Here is a 17,083-nt window from a genome sequence, read left to right as displayed (position 1 = left end):
ATTTAGATAGTAACTCTTTGTAACCACTTTATTGAGACATATATCAGACAGTTTACCCATTTCAAGTATATGTGCAAGGATGTGAAGTGTACGCACAAAGTGATGCAGCCACCTCCACGATTCTAGAATAATTTCATCTCCTCCCAACAAACCCCTGTCTCATGTAGCTGTCTACCGCTAATCCTTCATCCTCTGACCCTTCCTCACTCCAGCCCTATGCAACCACTAATCTACTTTCTGTTTCTATTTACCTGTTTTGGACAATTCATGTAAATGGAATCATATGGTGGGTAGATTTGTTTGCCATCGGCTCCTGTCACTTAGCTTAATCCACATGATAATATGTAGCAATACTTCATACCTTTCTATGGCCCGGTAGTATTTATGGATATACCAGCTTTGTTAACCTCTTTATCCAGCTTTGGACATTTGGGTCATTTCTACCTATTGCCTATGATGAATAATGCTGCTAAGAATCTTTACATAGAGGGGCTGCACGTGGCCTTATGGGCTGAGAAGAAAAGCCAAGGTGATCGCAGTAATGAATGCTGTGGAAGAAAACCAGGGGTCTGGCTAGTCTCAGAACGTGGAGGAGGCCAGTCCTCCTGCAATGCAGCAGCCCACCAACCCTGCATCCCCCACTGTGGCCACCACACCTGAGCCCGTGGGGGCAGATGCTGGGGACAAGAACACCACCAAAGCAGCCAACGATGAGCTGGCCTACGAGGACGGCCGGGGCTTTGGCACTGGGGAGCTGGTGTGGGGGAAACGTTGGGGCTTCTCCTGGTGGCCAGGCCGCATTGTGTCTTGGTGGATGACAGGCCGGAGCTGAGGAGCTGAAGGCACCCGCTGGGTCATGTGGTTTGGAGATGGCAAGTTCTTGATGGTGTGTGTTGAGAAGTTGATGCCGCTGAGCTCCTTCTGCAGTGCTTTCCACCAGGCCACATACAACAAGCAGCCCATGTACCGCAAAGCCATCTATGAAGTCCTGCAGGTGGCCTGTAGCCATGCGGGGAAGTTGTTCCCAGCGTGCCACGACAGCGATGAGAGCGACACTGCCAAGTCCGTGGAGGTGCAGAACAAACAGATGATCGAGTGGTCTCTCGGAGGGTTCCAGCCTTCTGGCCCCAAGGGCCTGAAGCCACCCAAAGAAGAGAAGAACCCCTACAAAGAAGTTTACACAGACATGTGGGTCGAACCTGAGGCAGCTGCCTATGCACCACCCCCCCCAGCCAAAAAGCCCCGAAAGAGTACGACTGAGAAGCCTAAGATCATTGATGAACGCACAAGAGAGCAGCTGGTGTACGAAGTGCGGCAGAAGTGCCAGAACATCGAGGACATTTGCATCTCTTGTGGGAGCCTCAACGTTACCCTGGAACACCCTCTCTTTGTTGGAGAAATGTGCCAAAACTGTAAGAACTGCTTCCTGGAGTGTGCATACGTATCACCATGATGATGACAGCTACCAGTCCTACCACACCATTTGCTGTGGGGGGTGGGGCGCAAGGTGCTCATGTGTGGGAACAATAACTGCTGCAGGTGTTTTTGTGTGGAGGGTGTGGATCTCTTATTGGGGCTGGGGGCCACCTGGCAGCCATCAAGGAGGACCCCCGGAACTGCTACAAGTGTGGGCACAAGGGCACTTACGGGCTACTGCGGCAGCGGGACGACTGGCCCTCATGGCTCCAGATGTTCTTCACCAACAGCCATGACCAGGAATTTGACCCTATGAAGGTTTACCTGCCTGTCCCAGCTGAGAAGAGGAAGCCCATCCGGGTGCTGTCTCTATTTGATGGAATTGCTACAGGGCTTCTGGTGCTGAAGGATTTGGGGATTCAGGTGGACTGCTACATCGCCTCCGAGGTGTGCAAGGACTCCATCACGGTTGGGAAGATCATGTATGTTGGGGACGTCTGCAGCGTCACGCAGAAGCATATCCAGGAGTGGGGCCCATTGGATCTGGTGATTGGGGGCAGTCCTTGCAATGGTCTCTCCATCATCAATCCTGCCCATAAAGGACTCTACGAGGGCACTGGCCGGCTCTTCTTTGAGTTCTACCACCTGCTGCATGATGCGCGGCCCAAGGAGGGAGATGACCGCCCCTTCTTCCGGCTCTTTGAGAATGTGGTGGCCATGGGCATTAGTGACAAGAGGGACATCTCGCGAATTCTCGAGTCCAACCCTATGATGATTAATGCCAAAGAAGTGTCAGCTGCACACAGGGCCCACTACTTCTGGGGGAACCTTCCTGGTATGAACAGGAGGCCATTGGCATCCACTGTGAATGATAAGCTGGAGCTGCAGGAGTGTCTGGAGCACGGCTGGATAGCCAAGTTCAGCAAAGTGAGGACCATTACTACTAGGTCGAACTCCATAAAGCAGGGCAAAGACCAGCATGTCCCCGTCTTCATGAATGAGAAAGAGGACATCTTACGGTGCACTAAAATGGAAAGGGTGTTTGGCTTCCCTGTCCACTATACTGATGTCTCCAACATGAGCCACTTGGCGACGCAGAGACTGCTGGGCCGGTCGTGGAGCGTGCCGGTCATCCGCCACCTCTTCGCTCTGCTGAAGGAATATTTTGTTTGTGTGTAAGGGACATGAGGGCAGACTGAGGTAGTGACACAAAGTTAAACAAGAAAACACAAAACACAGCAAAACACTGACAACATGAAGATGGAGAGAAGTATCCGCACGCAGAAGAGAAAAAGGAAATTTAAAACAAAACCAGAGGCGGAAGTACCAGAGGGCTTTGCCTTGCACAAAGGGTTGCACATCATCTCCTGATTTTTCAATGTTAATCTTCAGTCCTTTTTAAAAACAAAACCAAGGTCCCTCCTGTCTCCCCCTCCCCTTTTTGTAGGTCAAACCTTTTGTTTTCTACTCTTTTCAGAGGGGTTTCTGTTTGGATTTTTGTTTCTTGCTGTGATTGAAACAAAGAGGGTTTATTGCAGCAAAAACCAGTAACAGGACATAGCAACAATACCTTGCAGAGGAAGGACAGGAGGGAAAAAAAAGGAAATTCTACAGAAATCTATATATTGGAGTTTTTTCTAACTATGTATGTTTTGTTGTCTTCTCTAGCCTGATCAGATAGGAGCACAAGCAGGGGGTGGAAAATAGTGACGCTCAGCAGCAGACTTTCCTTCCAGCCGCTGAGCTCTCTTGCCAGCACCATTCCTGGTCATGCAGAACAGAGCCCAATGAGCAGCAGGGAGACACATCACACAAGACCCTTTTATGCAGTATTTCAGGTGCTTACCACACAGGAAACCTTGAAGAAGATCCATTTCTATAAGCTGCTGTTACCTCTTCCAGTTTGTGTGTGTGTGTGTGTGTATATATATATATAAATGACAGATATGAGATATATATAAAAGGTACTGTTAATTACTGTACAACCTGACTTCATAATGGTGCTTTAAAACAGCGAGGTGAGTAAAAACATCAGCTTCCACGTTGCCTTATGTGCAAAGGGTTTTAACGTTGGATGAAGGGAGGCAGCTTGAAGGTGAATCGTTGCCATTCATGGCGGGCTTTCCCTCTAGTGTTTAACAAGGTGAAGGAGGAGAATTCGGGACCACGTACTCCTGCTTCTCCCTGCCAAAAACGGGTATGAGGTGAGATGGGGTGGGTCGGACCGTGGAGGGTTGAGAGTGGGATTCATCCAGGCTCACGCAATAACCTTTCGATTTTTTTTTCCAAAAAAAAGGAGACTCCCTCGGCAAGATGGCAGTTAAAAGGGGTCTTCATTCCCAGTTTCTCACATTAGCCAATTCAAGGGCTCCTTGTGGTGGGATCAGAAATTATCCAGAGTGTGGGAAAGTGACCGTTAAAAACCCCACCTGGAGAAAAAAAAAATACAAAATGAAAAAAAAAAAAAGGAACCTTCACATACAGGTATTTATGTGGACATATTTTCATTTCTGGGGGCCATGTATGTAGGAGCGGAATTGCTGGGTTAAGTGCTAAGTCTGTGTTTAACACTTAGAAGAACCAGCAGTTTCCCAAGGTGGCTCCACTGTTTTGTATTCTCACCAGCAGTGTGTGAGGCTTCTGATTTCTGTATGCTTGTCAACCCTATTTTTTAAAAAAAGATTTTATTTATTTGAGAGAGAGAGCAAGAGAGCGAGCAGGGAGGTGGGCAGTGGTGAGGGAGAGGGGCAGAGAGGAAATCTCAAGCTGACTCCTTGTGAACACAGACCCTGATTTGGGGCTCAATCTCACACGACCCTGGTATCATGACTTGAGTCAAAATCAAGAGTCGGCTGTTTAACCAACTGAGCCGCTGAAGTGCCCCACCAACACTTGTTTTAGCTAACACTTGCTTTTGACTTTTTTGTTCTCACCTTTCTAGAAGAAGGTGGGACATGATACCTCCTTGTTGCTGTGGTTTACGTTTCCTTGATGACTGATGAAGTTCATTATCTTTTTGTGTGTTTATTGGCTATTTTTGTATCATCTTTGCAGAAACGTCTTTTTGGATTCTTTGGACAGTTTTCTCATTAGATACCTTTGAAATAGTAGACTTCTTTTTAGAACAGTCTTAGATTTACAGAAGTGTCTTTTCCATTTTTTGCCTATTTTTAAGGGAGTTGTGTTTTTCCCTTATCATTGAGTTTTAACAGTTGTCTTTTGTGGATACGTGTCGTTTATTAGATACGTGTTCTGCAAATATTTTTTTTCCAGTCTGTGGCTTATTTCTTCATTCTCTGAACGGTTTCTTTCACAGAACAGAAGTTCTTAATTTTAATAATGTCCAACCTTGCAATTTCTCTTTCATACGTTGGGCTTTTGGAGTTGCATGGAAAAACTCCTTGCCATGCTCAAAGTCACCCAGGAATTGTGCAGATTTGTCTTTATATTTAGTTCTGTGATCTAATTTGAGTTCATTTTTGTGAACAGGGATAAGTTCTATGCCTAGATTCAAAGATTTTCTGCATGTGAATATCCAGTTGTCTAGCATCAGTATTTGAAAAGACTGGCCTTTCTTCACTGAATCGTCTTTGCTCCTCTGCCAAAGACCAGTTGATTGTATTCGTGTGGGTTTTATTCTGAGCTCTGTTATGTTCTACAGATCTGTTTTTCTGTTCTTTTTTTTTTTTTTTTGTAAATTTTTATTTATTTATGATAGTCACACACACGCAGAGAGAGAGAGGCAGAGACACAGGCAGAGGGAGAAGCAGGCTCCATGCACCGGGAGCCCGACGTGGGATTTGATCCCGGGTCTCCAGGATCGCGCCCTGGGCCAAAGGCAGGCGCTAAACTGCTGCACCACCCAGGGATCCCTGTTTTTCTGTTCTTTGACCAATACTGCTGTGTCTTTATTACTGAAGCTTTATAGGAAATCTTGAAATTGGTTGGTGTCAGTCCTTTGACTTTGTATTTCTCAATATTGTGTCAGCTGTTCTGTTTTTTTTTTTTTTTTTTTTTTGCCTATTCATGTAAAATTGAGAATGAGTTTGTCATATATATGTGATAACTTGCTAGGATTTGGGTTGGGGTTGTGTTGTATATATAAACCAAGTTGGGAAGAATTGACATCTTGATCATATTATGTATTCTTGTCCGTAAACATGGAATTTACTTATGGAGATCATCTTTGATTTCTTTCAACTGAGTTTTTAAAAATATTTATTTATTCATGAGAGACACAGAGAGCACAGAGAGAGAGAGAGAGAGAGAGAGTGGCAGAGACACAGGCAGAGAGAGAAGCAGGGAGCCCGACGTGGGACTTGATCCTGGGTCTCGAGGATCAGATCCTGGGCTGAAGGCGGCGCTAAACCGCTGAGCCACCCGGGCTCCTCATCAGCTGAGTTTTATACGAATTGAGATTCTGTACACTTTTTGTTAGATTGGGCACTAATGTAAATGGTATTTTGTTTTGAATTTCAAATTCCCATTGTTCATTGGCAGTGTGAACAATGCTATCTTGGGCAGACCCACCATGCTGATGGCTCTCTGTGGCCTGAAGCCTTCTGGAGCACAGGTCCCTCTCATATTCTTTCTTTTTGTCTGGTCACACCCTTAAGTACACCCATGAATGTCCTTCATCTGCTCTAGAGATAGGATTATGATTTTCAAGCATTTCCTCCTGGGTGGGCTTCCAGCAGTTACCCGCCAGCTTCTTGGGCCCCAAAACAGGTCTCACTGGAGGTGGGGTTGTGGAGATCTACTAATTTTTCAGCCTCCCAAGACACACTTCTGTCCATAAGTCCCCTTAAGAAGCCATTTCTCATCAAGGTGGACTTGTCAGCCTTTTTCTTCTCTCTTTCATAGAACACAGGTATATAGGAAAGTAATTGATATTTGTACATGAAGTTTGCATCCTGAATCATTGCTATAATCACTTACTAGTTCCCAGAGTTTTTTTCGTGTTTCTTTAGGATTTTCTACATACATAGTCATGTTGTCTCTGAACAAAGGCAGTTTTACCTTTTCCTTCCCCATATGTAAATCTTTTCTTTTCTTTTCCCTTCCTAGAGGATTAGCTAGGACTTCTTCTTAAGTACTGAATCTTTACTAGTGGTAAGAGGGGAATATCCTTGCCTTGTTACTGATCTTAGAGGGAAAGAATCTAGTTTTTCACCATTAAGTAGGTTTGCTCTAGGTATTTTATACATGTTGTTTATCAAGTTGAGGAAGTCCCCTCTATTCCCAGTTTGGTGGTAACTTTTATCATGAATACGTGTTGGATTTTTCTTAATAATTGTTTGGCATCTGTTGATATGATCAAATAGATATTTTTTATCTTGTTGGAGTGATGGCTTACACTAATACTTCTGCATATTATACAGCCTGTGCATTCCTGGAAAAAAAAAAAAAACATTGGTTTTGGTATAGCATCCATATTATATGTTGTTGAATTTGATTTGAAATTTTTCAAATTTTTTTGAAGAGTTTTTCATCTCTGTTCATAAGAGATATAGTAGTCTATATGTCTATAGACTATATAGTAGTCTATATCTCTATAGAAAAGTATAGACTACTATAGTTTTCCTTCTTCTGCTGTCTTTATCTGGTTTTGATAGTAGGATAAGGCTGGCCTTATAGAATGAGTTGGAAGTACAGCCTCTGTTTTATTTTCTCTGAAAGAGTTTGAGAATTGGTATAATGTCGTCTTCTTATTTTTGCCAGTGAAGCCGTCAGGGCTCAGTGCTTGCTGTTGAGGAAGGTTACTAATTATTGATTTAATTTCTCTTTTAGGTATAGGCCTATTGAGATCACCTATTTCTCTTTGTGTAGGAGTTTTTGTTACTTGTGTCTTTTACGGAATTGGTGCGTGTCATGTAAATCCTCAAATTTGAGGGCATAGGATTATTGTTACCTTTAATTTTTAATCTCCGTGGGATCCATAGCGACGACTCTTCTTTCATTTCTGATATTAGTAATTTGTCTCTTTTCTCATTTTTTCTTGGCTAGCCTGGCTGTAGGTTTACCAATTTTATGAATCATCTTAAAGAACCAGCTTTTGACTTTGTTGTTTTTTTCCCCAATTGTTTTCCTCTCTCTCTCCCCTCCCTCCCTCTCCCTCCCTCCCCATCCCTCCCTCCCTCCCTCCCTTCCTTCCCTTCCTTCCCTTTCCTTCCTTTCCTTCCTTCCCTCTTGATTTTATGTATTTATTCATGAGAGACACAGAGAGAGTGAGAGGCAGAGACATAGGCAGAGAGAGAAGCAGGCTCCATGCAGGGAGCTGGATGTGGGACTGGATCCCAGGAATCCAGGATCATGCACCCAACCGCTGAGCCAACTGGGCGTCTTCCTTCCTTTCCTTTCCTTTCCTTTCCTTTCCTTTCCTTTCCTTTCCTTTCCTTTCTTTTTTCCTTTTTCCTTTCCTTTCCTCTGAGAAAGAGAAAGAGAATGAGCAGAGGAGAAGGAGAGGAAGAGAGAGAGAGAGAATCTCAAGCAGACTCACCTGCTGAGTATAGAGCCTGACTCAGGGCTCAGTCTTATGACCCTGAGATTATGACCTGAGCCAAATCCAAGATTCAGATGCTTATCCGATTGAGCCACCTAGCCATGTTTGCCTGTTTCAATTCCACAGATTTCTATTTTATTCTTCCTTTTCTTCTCCTGGCTCTTCTTGTTCTTGTTTCCTAAGGTAGAAGCTTAAGTTACTGATTTTAGTGTTCTCTTCTCTCTCTCTCTCTAACATATGCCTTCAATGCTGAAATCTTCCTCTAACCACTCCTTTGCAGCCTTCCACAAATTTGCATAAGTTGTATTTCCATTTAGTTCAGAATAGTTAAAAATTTCAGTGCTTCAACTTTAACTCATTTAATTTCCAAATGTATGGAGATTCTTCTGCTGTATTTCTCTTACTTAACTCCATGTGGTCTAAGCTAATGGTGTGTGATTTCCATTCTTTTAGATAGTTACAGTGTGTTTTATGGCCAGGATGTGGTCTGTCTGGTTCTGCGTGAGTTTGTGAAGACTGTGTAGTGCTGTGTTAGATGAAGTGTTAGACTAGTTGGTGCTGTTGTGTTCAACTGTATCCGCACTGATGTTCTGCCTAGTGGGTCTGTCAATTATTGTGTAGAAGGCTATAGAAGTTTCTAAAGGTGCTAGTGTGTTTATCCATGACTCCTTGGATGTTATCAGTTCTGCCTCATGTATTTTGACCCTCTCTTGTTAGGCACATACATACACAGTAAGGAGTGTTCTGTGTTCTCAGAGAATTGATCCCTTTTTCACTGTGTAATACCTTCTTTTATCCCTGAGAATTTTCCTCATTCTGCCATCTGCCTTGTCTGAAATTGATATGAGTTCTTCAGCTTTCTTTTGGGTGGTGGTGGCCTGGTTTCTTTCCCCCTTCCTTTACTTCTCTTCTACCTGTGTACTTCTATTTAAAATTTTTTATTTATTTATGATAGTCACAGAGAGAGAGAGAGAGAGGCAGAGACACAGGCAGAGGGAGAAGCAGGCTCCATGCACCGGGAGCCCGACGTGGGATTCGATCCCGGGTCTCCAGGATCGCGCCCTGGGCCAAAGGCAGGCGCTAAACCGCAGCGCCACACAGGGATCCCTGTACTTCTATTTAAAGTAGGTATCTTGTAGACAGCATATAGTTGGATCTTTTTATCTGCTCTTGCAGTCTCTGGTTTGATTGCTTGCTTGCTTGATTTAATTTATTTAGTCACCAAAGACATAGAAGGAGAGGCAGAGACCTAGGCAGAGGGGAACCAGGCTCCCCACTGAGCAGGGGGCCTTATGTGGGACTGGATCCCAGGACCCCAGTATTAACGACCTGAGCGGAAGACAGATGTTCAATCACTGAGCCATCCAGGCACCTCCAGTCTCTTGTTTTAATTGGCATATTTAGACCGTCCACATTTTAGGTAATTGTTGCTGTAGTTGGGTTAATATTCACCATGTTTGCAACTGATTTTCACTCATTACAGTTGTTCTTTTTTATATTTTTATCACCCTCTCTTTCTCTTCCGTCTCTGCTTTTAGTTTAACATTTTATGGGATTCCATTCTTTCTTAGCATATTCATATACTTTTTCTTTTTAAAGATTTTAGTTTTGAGAGAGAGAGAGAGAGAGAGAGAGAGAGAAGGAGCAGGGGGAGGAAGTTGCAGGAGAAGGATAATCAGACTCCCCACTGAGCCCAATGCAGGGCTCTATTGCAGGACTTTGGGGTCATGACGTGAGCTGAAGATAGACGCTTGAACCAACCGAGCCCCCAGACAACCCTGTCCATATACTTCTTTTTTTTTTTTTTAATATTTTTTTTTAATTTTTATTTATTTATGATAGTCACACAGAGAGAGAGAGGCAGAGACATAGGCAGAGGGAGAAGCAGGCTCCATGCACCGGGAGCCCGACGTGGGATTCGATCCCGGGTCTCCAGGATCGCGCCCTGGGCCAAAGGCAGGCGCCAAACCGCTACGCCACCCAGGGATCCCCATATGCTTCTTTAAAAGAATTTTTTGTGCTTGCCCTACAGTTTGTTATATTCATTTCTAACTAATCCAGGTCCACTCTGAAATAACATTACACCTTTTCACAGGTAGTGCAGTTGCCTTATAGGAGAATATATTCAATTCCTTTTTTCCCCATCCTTTATAACATTGCTTTAATTGACTTCACTTTGTCATATTCCTTAAGAACTCAGCACGCTGGTTTTAATACTTTTTGCAAGACAAGTCTGCTGAGCAGTAAATTCCTTGGGTTTATTTGAGTGTTTTGTTTTTATTTCTTTTCACTTTTTTTTGTTTTTTATTTTTATTTTTTTAAGATTTTATTTATTTATTCATGAGAGACAGAGAGAGATAGAGAGAGAGGCAGAGACACAGGCAGATGGCGAAGCAGGCTCCATGTAGGGAGCCGGACATGGGACTCGATCCCGGGTTCCCAGGATCACGCCCTGGGCTGAAGGCAGGCGCTCAACTGCTGAGCCACCCAAGGGTCCTCTTTTCACTTTTGAAGTGCAATTTCACCAGCTACAGAATTCTTAGGTGGTGGGTTTTTCTTTTTAACCTTTTTTTACCTGCACCCTCTCTGTTCTTGCTTGCATGATCTCTGATGAGGTGTCTGATGTATTTCTTATCCTCGTCCTCTGTAGATAAGGTGCTTTTTTCTCCCCTCTGGCTCTTTTCAGTATCTTTATCTTTGGTTTTTGCTGTTTGAGTATTAGTGCAAGATGTAGATCTTTTTGGCATTTATTCTGTTTGGTGTTCTCTGAGCTTCCTGGGTATGTGGTCTGGTGTTTTATCATTAATATTGGAGAATTTTCAGCTATTATTACTTTGAATATTTCTTCTCCTTCCTCTCTTTGTTCTCCTTCTGGTGTTTTCCATCATGTGTTTGCTATACTTTTTGCATTGTTTCACAGTTATTGGATATTTTGTTTCTTTTTGCATTTCACTTTTGGGAATTTCCATGAACATATTTTCGACCTTACTGATTTTTCCCTTGGCCACGTCCAAAGGCAGCCTTCATTGCTGTTACACTGTTCTTGGTTTCTCGCATTTCACTTTAATTCTCTCTGAGTTTCCATCTCACATTAGCATATTAATCCGCTAAGGCATTAGCATATTCATCAGACTTATTTTAATCTCCGTATTTCTCCTGCTTCCATAAATCTGTGTCATATCTGAGTCTGATTCTTATGATTGCTTTATCTCTTCAAACTGTGTTTCTCTCTTATCATGTCTTGTAATTATTTTTGTTGAAAATTGGACATAGTTATTGGGTAATAGGAACTGATATAATCCAGCTTTTAGTGTGAGCTTTTATGTTAAGCCAGCTAGAGGTTAGGTTGTGTTGAATGTTTGCTATAGCTGTCAGTGTCAGAGGCTTCGGAAACCTTCGTGTCTCTCCCGTTCCCTGCCTCCTCCTCTGGCTCTTTAAGGAACTCTCTTGAGGTCTTTGATGTGCATCTCTCAGCTATGACCACTGTGGTTTCACTGGCACCCCGTTGGTGGGGAGTTGTTCTTGTGATCTTGATGGTTAAGTGTCCGTTATTTAGTGGGCCTGAGTCCTGGGCTCTGCTGACTCCTATAAGCATTTCTTAGCCTCCTTTTTTCCCCTCCTTCCTTAGTTGGGTCAGGAAGGCTAGCAGGGGCTGGAGTTCACCTTACAGCTCTTTCCCCAGGTCCAATAGGGCTCTATTTAAAGCTGCTTTTCTCAGAGGGCAGGCCTCGGTTACGGAAAAAGCTCTTGACTTAACGTATTTCAAAATGATTGTTTCTCTATTCTTCTATTGCAAACCCAAGGGGATTTTTCTCCAGTCTTCACTATGAGAATTTGGTGCAAGGAACGTGCAGGGGCCTCCTCCCCTAGGACTGGGGCTCAGGAGGTTTTTGACTCTCAGACTTCCGCATCCAGTCACCATCAATTCATCAGTTACCATTTTTGTTTTCCTACAAGCTTCTGGCTCCACCGGCTTCTGCTTTGCTAAGCTGATCTTGGCCATGAATCTCTCTATTCCTCTGTTTTTTTCTGATTTCCGAGAGGCAGTTTGCTCTGTGACTTTCATTCTCCCTAATGATCTGAGCTGAAACCAAAAGTCTCGCTTTACCTAGTTTTATCATTTGGTTCTTATTTTTATTGCTGGTTTGTAAAGAATTCGTTGTGTATTTTGAATACCACCTCCCTGCCAAATTATATTTGTAATTGGAAATATTCAGTTTCTCCTTTGGAAAAGATAGCCTGGAATGTTGTTTTTAATGAAACACACAAAGTTGTGGACAGGGTAGTTGACCAGAGGGAGGAAGATATGATGGATAATTAGTTTATTTTAAATCTCGATATTCATGTGAATTTGTGAAGATTTTAATACTTGCGATTTAGGTAGAATTTTAAAAGTGGAAGTCTTCTTTGTCTGAGTCTACAAGTAAGTCTTGAACAGATGCTCAGAAGGTAACCTATTAACAAGAATTTATTTATATTTATATTTCCAAGTAGGAAACATTAGAAAATGAAAGACCAATTTGAAGTTTATGTGTGATCTTCATCCTTCAGTAATTCCAATTTTCTTACTAATTAGCACCATGAGTGTTGCTTGGAAAAAAGTTATTTCCAAGATAATTGATACAGCCAAGCTATTAAAGAGAGAAAGAGAGAGAGAGAAAGACAGAGAGATCATGTTTTGAGCAGTGGTTTTATAAACTTATTTTCTGTGCAGGCCTTTGGTTTCCTCTTTTATTTGAGTCTAGAAGCAACGAGAAGCAAAGTAGTGGGGGAGGGAAGGTGAGATTTACATAGTAGTAAGTGAGATTCAAAAGAATATTTTATAAGATACTTGGGGGGGTACAGGGCTTGTTAGAAACAAATTGTACTGTTCGAAAGGGGAGAGGTGGTGTTAGGTTCAGAGTAACCCGGTTGGGGTGGTTATGTTACTTGCCTCTGCAGTCCTATTTGCCTTGGTGGGAGGAAAGGGAAAAGATAGCCAGATGTTGCAAATGATCCATGGCCACCTGGTCTGACAGAGTGGAGACCTGGGCATCAGAAGCTGGTAATGCTCCTTGGGCAGTCCAAGGTAATTGTTCAGCCAGCTGTGTTGGAGGAAGCAGACAACCTTATTTCTTACGTTATAGTTGACATTTTTTTCTGGCACAGAAACAGGTAAAGTCTGCCAAAGATAGGAATTCCTGAGACCCTGAGTAAACAGTTGCCTTTGTAATTCACACTCTCAAGACAGAGGCCATATGTAGCCCTTCTTAGAGATCTGTGTGGGACTGGGGCTGAGTGATTAGGAGCCAGGTTGTCATTGGAAATGCTCAGTTTCTCTTCTTACAGATGTCCCGAAATGGTTGCTTGATGGGGCTGTCTCCTACCGAGGTAGTCTGTGTTCAGCGTAACACATCAGCTGCCTTCTGAAAGTTAGTGTGAGATTTAAGTGTTTATTCAACCATGCTTCGTTGCAGAACAGTCACCTTACTTTTGGATCGATTCCTAATTTAATAACAGGAGTCTATTTGCTCTACAAAAATGCACGTGGGATGTTTCCTCCTGAGCATCACATAAGAGCAGGTAGTTGATTGCCTGGAATGAGTGGAGGCAGGAAGGCAGTTCTCACTTCCCTTGTGGAGGTGATTCCTGTTTTTCTCCATCTCCAGAGACCAGGAATTCTAGTAGGGAAGTTACAAGCTCCTGAGCTATTCTACCTAACAGTGGATTTGTTGGGGCATGAACATGTGTCTCCCACTGTATTCAGCTTTGCCAAATCATCCTACAGGTGATTGTACGTGACCGGAGGTGACTGGCTTGCCGAGCCTTGTGTTGGCGTTAGCAGTACCCCACTTCATCTCCCGTTATCTCCTCAGTCTCTGGACTGTGTGGTTTTCAGAACCCTTGTTTTATTGCCAGGGTAGGTGGTAGTTCATGTCCTGTTGCCGGGAAGGTGTTTGGTCATGAGCGTGGGCCTGACATTCTGCATTGGTTCTCAGAGTACATTGACCACAATTCATTGTGGACCCAGATGGTAAAAGGGAGTGGCCTGTTCCTCAGAGCCGAGATGGAACGGGATGTGGCGATTGTACAGAGGCTAGGTCCACGCTTCTCTGAGTTGTGTGAAAAGGGCTATAGAAACACAAGTTCTGTTGGAAGAAAAGTCAAGGTTGAGGTAGAATCTCACAGGGTAGATTTTTTTTCTTAAAACAGTTTATTCATTTACGAGAGAGAGAGAGAGAGAGAGAGAATGAATGAGCAGGTAAGAAGTGGCAGAGGGAGAGAAAGAAGGTGACCGACTCCCCGCTGAGCACCTGATGTGGGGCTCCTCCCTGGGGCTCTGAGATCATGACCTGAGCTGAAGGCAGATGCTTAACTGCCTGAACCCCCCAGACACCCCTCATAGGATGGATTGAAACCTGCTTTTATGGGCTGACTTGGAGACATCACCACCATATTCACAGTATCACAGGAATATGTGTCCCAGAATCTAGCATAGAATTACAAGTGAACTTTTGTCACCAGCTCCATTTGATTTGGGTGGAGGAGGGACTGAGTAGTACTCCTTGAAGTTTAGTTTGGTCCCTTAGGCACTCAGCTACCACTCATTGAATGAGTGAGAGTCTGGTGTGAGGCTCAAGGCACTAAAGGTAATTTCTAGAGGGAGGGATCCTGCAACCTCCAGGACACCTTTCATTATTCATCCAGGTCAAGTGTGGACCTTTCGCTGCCTCTTTTCTTTTTTCTTTTGTTCCTTTGTCTTTCATCCTTGAGGTCATTTCATTGTCATTATGTTTGTCTAGTCACCTCTCTTGGAGTGCCTTAGCTATATGGTCAATTGGGTGTAGTAAGGAGTATTCCGTGTGTGCAGATCCCCGGGCTCTCCATTCTGGTGCACACACATCTGTGGCGGTAGTTCAGGGCCGGGGCTGTGGAGCTACATTGCTTGGACTTGGATTCTGGCTGTGCCAAGAATATCATGCCAACAGTGTGATGATAATACCTCATTGTCTGACCTCGTGGCACCTCTGTTCCTTATATGTGAATGATGATAATAGTGGTACCTACCTTGCATGCCAGAAGTGAAATCATAGGCTTTTGTGTGTATGACCTAAAATTTCTTTCAGACGATTCACTTGGAATGAAAAAGAATTTTGTATATTGTTGTAAGCATCTATCCATCCTGCTGTATACTGTCTGATATTTGCTGTTCACAGACACATATAAGGTTATGTTACTTATGGTCATGTGACTTTTTAGTCAATGAAATGTGAAAAGAAGTAAAGTGTGTCACTGCAAGGCAGAAGTCTTTGAGGGCCAGCGCACTGTCTGCTACATTTCTCCACCCGTGCACTCCCCGTTGGTCACAGGTGCTGTTCCAAATGGTAGAAGCTCTCGCACGGGGGCCCAGGAGTGTGGAAATGGGGAGCAGAGTTCCCAGAGGACATGTGTCCACAGAGTAGGAGTGAGGTAATCAATCTCCAGTGTCACGTGCCACTAACATTTGCGAGTTGTTTATGACCATTGTTCCCCTATTTAATTCTGATGAGTGCCTTCACCATGTTATATTTTAAATCTGTTTTTCTGACAGTATAGCTTAGTGATGTAGAGGGTAAAGCAGATGTAATTAACTTTCCATGTAGTTCTTTTTAAGTGGCCGCTCTTGGTCTGGGAGTTGCACTGTAAAAAGTTAAGGTTTATGTTCTTGTAAAAAACTATGTATCTTTTATTAGGTCTTTCTTGATAGACACGTACTCCCCTTCTAACTGCTGGGGTGAGGCCTGAGAAAGGCTGGCATGAACTAAAAGATCTCACTGGTTTTTAATGGTTTTTTTAAAGATTTTATTTATTTATTTATTTATTTATTTATTTATTTATTTATTTATTTATTTTTATTTATTTATGAGAGAGATAGATACAGAGAGAGAGGCAGAAACACAGGCAGAGGGAGAAGCAGGCTCCACGCAGGGAGCCAGATGTGGGACTTGATATCACCCAGGACTCCCAAGATCACGCCCTGGGCCAAAGGCAGGCGCCAAATCCTTGAGCCACCCAGGGATCCCCAGATCTCACTTTTTGATGTGATTATTCTGGAGTAATATAATAGCAGGATAGTGTGCCATCTTGGGTCAGACCTTGTCCATTTCGTGTTCTCTCTCAGCACTAATAAGACAGAAGGCCAGTATCTCTATGTTACTTTCAGATTCCTCTGTTTTCTTAATGAATTTCATGAGCTTATTTTGACTTAACAAGCAAGGGTTTTCAGTATCAAAGTATAACATGTAACTCACACACACCCCCGCCATATCGACTGATTTATATCCTTTTTAGCCAAAAGAAGTGACCTATCATGTATCAAACAGTGTATTACATATGCAATTAGCATTTCACTTTTTTTGCAATTAGCATTTTAATTGTAACTTGTTTCCTTTGCAGATTGCAGGATTTCTTTTCTTTTGTAGTATTGCAGCCACAACTCTTTTTTTCTCCTTGTCCTTTCTGTGTTTAGTTCAGCCAAATGCTAATAAATTAAATGGTCTTCACGGTCAGCCTTAAGAATAAATTTTACCAATTTTAATGCCTTTAATGTCTTTTTGTTGTCTGATTGCTGAGGCTAGGACTTCCAGTATTATGTTGAATAGCAGTGGTGAGAGTGGACATCCCTGTCTTGTTTCTGATCTTAGGGGAAAGCCTCCCAGTGCTTCCCCATTGAGAATTATATTTGCTGTGGGCTAAAAACTATAGAACACTTCTTAATGAAATTGAGGAAGACACAAAGAGATGGAGAAATATTCCATGCTCATGGATTGGCAGAATTAATATTGTGAAGATGTCAATGTTACCCAGGGCAATTTACATGTTTAATGCAATCCCTATGAAAATACCATGGACTTTCTTCAGAGAGTTAGAGTAAATTATTTTAAGATTTGTGTGGAATCAGAAAAGACCTCTAATAGCCAGGGGAATTTTAAAAAAGAAAACCATAGCTGGGGGCATCACAATGCCAGATTTCAGGTTGTACTACAAAGCTGTGGTCATCAAGACAGTGTGGTACTGGCACAAAAACAGACACATAGATCAATGGAACAGAGTAGAGAATCCAGAAGTGGACCCTCAACTTTATGGTCAAGTAATATTCGACAAAGGAGGAAAGACTATCCATTGGAAGAAAGACAGTCTCTTCAG

The 17,083-nt window shown here is 43.0% G+C and overlaps 1 protein-coding gene and 1 pseudogene across 1 annotated transcript in view; both read left to right on the top strand.

Annotated features, from left to right (window-relative positions):
- The first annotated feature begins 523 nt into the window (after positions 1–523).
- Positions 524–4,690, top strand: LOC144313764 (DNA (cytosine-5)-methyltransferase 3A pseudogene; annotated as a pseudogene).
- A 9,274-nt stretch (positions 4,691–13,964) lies between these two features.
- LOC144313293 (uncharacterized) overlaps positions 13,965–17,083 on the top strand; it is a 30,758-nt gene continuing 27,639 nt past the window's right edge. The window contains exon 1 of the mRNA XM_077896431.1: positions 13,965–14,072. Coding sequence (XP_077752557.1) covers positions 13,965–14,072 — 108 coding nt within the window. The remainder of the gene's footprint in view (positions 14,073–17,083) is intronic.

This window comes from Canis aureus, chromosome 5 (genome assembly GCF_053574225.1).
Source record: "Canis aureus isolate CA01 chromosome 5, VMU_Caureus_v.1.0, whole genome shotgun sequence".
NCBI lineage: Eukaryota > Metazoa > Chordata > Mammalia > Carnivora > Canidae > Canis > Canis aureus.
Note: the sequence above shows the minus strand (reverse complement) of the source record. Positions and strands in the feature narration are given on the sequence as shown.